General features: G+C 39.8%; 1 protein-coding gene across 1 annotated transcript; it reads right to left on the bottom strand.

The window, feature by feature from the left end:
* Positions 1-1,439: 1,439 nt before the first annotated feature.
* On the bottom strand, positions 1,440-6,657 carry grsf1 (G-rich RNA sequence binding factor 1). Its single transcript, XM_069705968.1, has 10 exons — positions 6,247-6,657; positions 6,008-6,152; positions 5,709-5,864; positions 4,395-4,529; positions 3,820-3,958; positions 3,483-3,622; positions 3,283-3,368; positions 3,062-3,197; positions 1,882-1,964; positions 1,440-1,545 (listed from the first exon to the last, which is right to left on the bottom strand). The coding sequence occupies exons 1-9, from the start codon at positions 6,469-6,471 to the stop codon at positions 1,909-1,911; spliced, it is 1,218 nt and encodes a 405-aa protein (XP_069562069.1). The 5' UTR covers positions 6,472-6,657; the 3' UTR covers positions 1,440-1,545; positions 1,882-1,908.
* Between the last annotated feature and the right edge of the window lie 279 nt (positions 6,658-6,936).

Raw genomic sequence — 6,936 nt, 5'->3', positions numbered from 1 at the left:
GCATCTTTTTTTGGGGCTGGGTGTGATTTATTAATTCTGTTCTATTATTTTGTGCACAGAAACAAGTAGGGGAAGATTAGAGGAAAAGGTCTTTAACACCTTTACTGTGCCAAAACTAATATGCAATATATGTTGCTGATATCAGATGCCAAATCCTCCAAATATTTTGTCACTTTTCAAAATTTTAAAACAATCAATTGACTCAAGATAGCTGTCAGTTATTGTTATCACCGCAAAAGTTAATCGAACCTGGTGCTGACTTACTGATTGATTTGTAAATTCTGCACATTGGACGTTTTAATGTGAGTCTTAACTGTAACTTAAAAACAACACGTTCAGATGTTTCTGCATCTCTAAAGTGGATTCATCAATAAATCTCTATGTTCACATCTTTATTTTCTCACTCTACCTCATTATATTTACAACTTTACACACGTGTATAGAATGTGATTCTATTTTATATTTAAAGTGTATTCTGTAGATATCCTCTTGATAACATTATTATTATTATTATCTATCAAAAAGAAATTCCCCTTTGGGATCAATAAAGTATGTCTATCTATCTGTCTATATTAATTCAATTCATTTCAATTTTATTTATATAGCGCCAAATCACAACACGGGTTATTTCATGGCACTTAACACATTAAAGTCCTTACAGCAGAACTTTACAAAATGTATATTTTATGAAGTACAGTAGTTGATCCCTCCAGATTAGTTTTGTATTCTTTATTTAGTTAATTCAGCATCTGATTAAGCTGCTTTTCTCTCTCAGTTAAATCTTTGATATATTGATCTTCTGATGATGAGTTCACTTTTGGTCTGTCTGCTTTAGGATACAACTGATTCACTTTCCACAGGGTTTTTAAAGTGCCACACAGCCGATTGAACAATCTATCATTTGTGGTACATTTTAAGCAAACGGGCTTTGAATTCTGACACTTGTGATTCCATGTTGCATCAACAGATTAACTGCAAGCTGTTTTTGCTGGAACCGGCCTTTTGAGTGAATTAAAATCCACCTGAGTGTCATCTGAACACTGATTCAAAGGAAGAAAAGAACTCAAGGAAATCTGACTGTTTGTACAAAGGATTGGAGGTCAAAGCCAATTATAGAGAGAGAGAGGATGACAAAGGTTTACATGAACATACCTTTACATGTAATATATTTTTTTGGATGTCACTGTACAAATTGAATGAAGTCAAATCTGCCTCTAGTTTTGTCTCATCGGTGGGTTTTTTTCTACGTCAAATGCCTAAAGAATCTCAAAATATTCTTCTTCAGATTTTGGTTTGAGGAATAAAAATATTCTTAGCAACTAGATTGACAAAATTAATATGATAAGTTTGTGTTTCATTTCAATGCAAAAAAAAAATTCTTTAACAAAGTTACTATAATAAACTATGATAGTAAATTCTACTAAATGAAGACAACCGAGTTTGTTTCTTTGACACCAGAAATGTTTATTATTTTATGTCGACTTCAGGCCAGAAACTAAATATGATAATCCTGTGTATGTGTTTGTCATCTGTGTTGGCATTCACCTGGAAAGAGAGAACACATGTTCAAGCACATTTGGAGGGAGGGAAAATGTCACCTAAGCAAACTTTGTGCATATAGAAACAATAAATTCACATTTTTCCTCTTTAAAACCAAATATTTTTTTACAAAAGGAAAGTAGCAGACAGGCTGTGGAGTGTTATTCTTTCTTCTTTAAAGAGATGGAAAATCATAGCTGCTGTATCGTTGATCCAGACGGGAACAAAAAGTGTTTTTAAGAGATGCAGAATTCTGTCTTCTTAAAAATGTTAATTCATACATCAAAGTGGTTTCGAAACATTTACAGATGTGCAATTCTGAGAGTATTTTTCTGAACTTACAACTGTCTGGGTGTGACTCAGTGTTTTTCACCTTCCATCAGCATCTGGTACCGAGTTCAGGAACAACTCGATGTATCTCTGATCTACAAATTAGAGAAGGAGCAAATGTGCAGTCAAATTCTGGCACCGATCAATGAACAGCAAAGATCATCAAATACCTTTTTCACATATATGATGATAATAATAATAATAATAAACATTTGTATAGCGCATTTCTTACAAGAAATGCAGCTCAAAGTGCTTTACAGCAAGAGAATTACATGCAGTGTTTCTCATAAAAACAGATATAAAGGACCATTGAAAAATATAGAAAAGAAATGAGATGCATGAGGCCATAACAGACTAGAAAGACGAGGGATTAAGGAAAATGAAAACCCGCTGGAGAGAACCTTACACCTCAGGCATTTAAGATGCTTTAAACATTAAATACAAAATCCATAGAAGAGCTGACCAATATGACGATATTTTCCATATCGCGATATTAGATTTTGACCATCGTAATGTTGTGATGTCTTAAAGGCTCCATTACAGTGACGCGATGTCCTAACAGGTGCGGCACATCAACACGCTGATTAACCAGCGTGACTGTTGCACAGGTGTGCCTCGGACTGGTCGCAATAAATGTCCACTGCAAAATGCAATTTCACCGTGAACAAAAATGACAGCGTTTTGGCACAATGTTGGTTTTCAGGTGGATAATTATTTCGTCACAGAAGAAGTGCTCTCTAAAATATACATTTTGTGTGCATTAAACATGTCTATTTTCTCGTGAAAAAAGAAAGCACTTGTTGCACTTATATTTTGGTTGAGATTATTTTTGTCCATCCTATTTTTATCAATGAGGATTGGCTAAATAACATCAACACCACTCTGTATAAATGCAGTACTGATCAGCAGCAACCACATTCTGAGCTACCGAAAGAACTATACTCCGAATACAAAACTTCTGTAAACACAGTTCCAAGAAAAACTGAACATTAGAAGCTTTATAAAGGGAGGATTTTAGCATTTAGCACTATTATTTTGAGTTAGGTGTACTTAATGAACAGGCAACTGAGTGTAGATTACATATTCAACATAAGTCAGTCTTTATTTTTGAGCCTAATTTCAAACTAAAAATGTAGTCTGGTGTAAAACATAATGGGGAAAAATGGGCCCCTACAAGTTCCAGCATTCTCACCGATGTTCATTCTGTCTCTGGACATGGCGGACACGGCGTCCTGGTGGCAGCTGAAGTGAACGTCAGCCTCTCCGCTCGGCTTTCCGTCGGGGCCGCATTCGATGAGGATCCTAGACACGACCAGAGGAGAAAAGAACTGAAAAAGAAAAAAGGAAAAACATTAGAATTCCAATCATGTCCGCTGGCACAAATCCAGCTCCGGCATCTCGTCATGTTTTTACCTTCACGATGTCTTCTCCAGAAACCTGAAAAGGAAGTCCTCTCATGTGGATGAAATGTGACAGCACGGCCGAGCTCTGGGGGGACACTGATGGAGGAGATACGTCACCACGGTGATATATATTATGTACATGTATATATACTGTACATGAATTATATATATATATATATATATATATACGCGTGTCCTGAAACCCCTCACTGGTTTTGTGGTTGGTTGGTGAGGCCGAGACGTTCCTCCCGTTCGCTGACAGAGCGCTGTTGGGGGAAGGAGCTGAACTCGCCCTCCTCTTCTGACTAGAATAAATGTCATCTCTTCTGCTGGGAAACACCTCAATATACCTGAAAACATTTCAAATGGCAAAAGATCAAACAAATACGATCACAGAAGAGAAGAAATGCTCAATAAAGGATTTCAGGAATGTTCTTCTCCAAACAGTTTGTTTGTATTTGGATGGTGGTATTTTCTACTTTCTGTTGCTCAGAGAGACATTTGTGTTGATTACAGTGTGTACAGGCGGGTATCTGCAGCATCCCACCTGCTTCCTATGAGCTCTCTGTCTCTCTGCAGAGCTTCATTGGCTGCTTCTTGAGAGGAAAACTGTACAAAGGCCTCCCCTGACTTTCTTCCTCTGGCATTTGTGACGATGGTGACGCCGTTCTCCACTACAGTCAAACCTGCGATTTACAGAAAGTAAATCATCTGCGTGACCTATTACTACCTGTACTAAAAAATCATCAATACAACGTATAGAACTAAATCAAAAAATATACTTCTTAGAACACATTTTCAACCTGGCTGACAAATGGATAACCGAGTTCAGCATTTTAAAAAGTGTTAAAGAGTTCATCAGCAGACTGAGCAGTGAAATAATCAAACTTCTTGAAAGACAGTTCTTGTAACAGAGTCCGACGAATAAATGCAGCATTGAATTAAATCTGTGTCAAACGTTAACTGAAAAACAAAGAAACTGATTCAAAAAAAATATCTGTTTTTTTTCAAGGAGACACCAATACAATTACAATTATAAATTTGTTTTACTTTAATTTACCAATTAATTCTATTCATTTATAAATAAGGTGATTGATTATTGACTTGGTGAAGGCAGTTTACCTGTAAAGAAGTGGAGGATGTCGACCTCGGTGCAACTGAAGGGGAGCCCTCTGAGCTTCACCACCCCGTCTTCTGCTGCCGGCTGGACGGCGCTCTTCAGAAGGGCTTCAGCATCGCTGTTCGACACTTCAAACACTGAGAGCAGGACAAGGGGGAGTTTTGTTCATATTATTTATATGGACAGCATTGTTCCTTATCAATTTGAATTCCTATTAAGTCAATCGTTTCTTTCAAATAACTGGGATACTATTGTTCCGTGAAATAGACACCAAACAAAGCTCCGATGTGCTGGCCTGCTGTGTGCTCGTTGAGTGACAGTTTGTCGTCACACCACATTTCCGTAAGTGAAATGTTTGTACATGACTGAAGTACCTACCCTGTTAGCACAATGTAGCTGTATGACCAGACATTAGCCAATCTGTGGATCAGTCAGCATTTCCAGTAAGCTGGTGTTCGTGTGGCCAGTGACGTCGCACCACGCTGCGTCTAAAGCTACGCAGTCTGTGGTCACTATTGGCTGATGTTGGTGGGACAGTATCAAACACCGGTCCTCGGGTAAGTGGTGACTTGATGTGTGACGTTAACGATTGTTTTGAGAACTGCCGTTTTGAAGCAACAAGTTTGGTATTTCAGCCGTCACCATCTCGGTGTATTTTATGGCGCCAAAAGTGACCATATTTGGATGAGCAGGGGGAGGAGCAAAGGGATGGCTCTGACTCAAGAGCCTGACTGCTTAGTAAATACACACACACACACACACACACACACACACACACACACACACACACACACACACAAAGGCTACACCAACACCAACAGCATATTAACATCTCCTCACACAACACCTAACACAACCTTTTACTGTAATGACTGCTCTGACTGCCTTTGTGTTATTCCCTTAGTGGATTGTCTTGTTAATAAAAAAAATGTAAAAATGTGGACTATTTATTGACTTTGTATTTCATGAAAGAAGTCGAATGCGAGTCTATGGAGCCAGAGCCTTTCTGGAGCCGACCCCTAACTGGCCCTTCGTGGAACTTCTGTATTGGGTTCACTTTTCAGACCCAGAAGCTACGTCTGCTTTAATGTTCTACAGCAATGTTACCTGTTGTTTATAACACTCAAATGGCCCACTAAGGCAATAACAGTGTGGTTCTGAAGTCAACGTGCACAAGACCCGGACCCTAAAACTAAAGAAGCTAAATGCCATCAATTATTCTGATTACACACTTGCTTTTTCCTGCTGCGACATGACAAACTGTCCTTCGGTGTATTTAAGTTTGTAACGTGTGTGTGGAGGTCAGAGAGGCAAACCTTCAACATATCGTGGACCGAGGTACTGTCGGTGCTTCTCCAGAGCTTTGCTGACGTCCTCCTCGTGCTCCATCTCAATGAAAGCCCGTCCGGACGGCCTCCCCAGCCAGTCCATGGTCAGGTGGACACCCTTCACCCCATCCCGGATCCTACAATCTGAAGCACAGCAACATTATGGTGGCTCGTACTTTGTTCTTTTTTTTTTCTTTTTACAAACAATCCTGAAATGTATCCAGGGTACACTTACATATCTGATGTTGATCAGTAATGACCTAAGTTGTCACTCTCCAGACTCTCACCTGAGAAGAACTGCAGGAGGTCCTGAGCACTGCACGACCATAGGAGGCCTTTCACCTGCACAACGTACACCTCCTTGGCTTCTGGTTCCGAGTCAGGCTGGTAGGCCGGCAGTGGTGGGTATTCATATTCATATGGTGCCCCCGCCTGGAAAGACAAGATGTCAAAAAAAAAAACCTAATTCTGAGCGAAGTTCCGGTCAAGTGTCTTGGCAGGACACCGGGGCCGGTATGATGACTACCTTGGTACAGAAGCGCTGCTGGCTGCTCGTCACCGCGGCCTGGAGCTGGAACAGTGTCCGCAGACCGACGGTCCGGGTCGTCGAAGTCCATGTTCGCTGCTGGATGAACCCACACCTGCCCGACGACACGCTGCCTCTTGTTTTGATCGCTGTCGGTAACGTTAACTGTCTGACTGCGACACAGCGCTGCAGTAAAAACAACACAGACTTACTGTTGCATGACATTTTGCTGGCAAATCGAGCCGGAAGTCAGACTAATAACCAGCCAGTCTGGAATACTGGACCACGCAGATGTCCAAAACAGTTTCAGGCCGGTTCTTCCTGAATTCAGCAGGTTAGTTTAGCAAACTACCGGTTTAACGTCACCCAACGAAGCTGGACACTCTCACGTGGTTCAGCGACATTCAAGGGCAACTCTCGACTCCAGTCTCTAACGATCAAGTGAAACGCAGCATGCCTCCAGCATCCGCTTAAATCTTTCAAAATAAAAGTTCATACTTATGACGTTTGTTTGTGTTATTTTGTTGTTTTTATTATTGTTGCTCTGTGATACTTGTTGTCACTACATAAAAAAAACACGAACTCTGCATGGAGTTTACTCAGTTATCAATGGGATGGTCTATATATATATATATATATACAGTATATATATAATTTTTTTTTTTTAATGTGATATTGAGCATAGTTAGT

This window comes from Brachyistius frenatus, unplaced genomic scaffold (assembly GCF_029030835.1).
Source record: "Brachyistius frenatus isolate BFR_SWC_R1_liver_20210118 unplaced genomic scaffold, ASM2903083v1 Contig_60, whole genome shotgun sequence".
NCBI lineage: Eukaryota > Metazoa > Chordata > Actinopteri > Embiotocidae > Brachyistius > Brachyistius frenatus.
The sequence above is the reverse complement of the archived record's forward strand: the minus strand, read 5'-3'. Positions and strand labels throughout refer to the sequence as shown.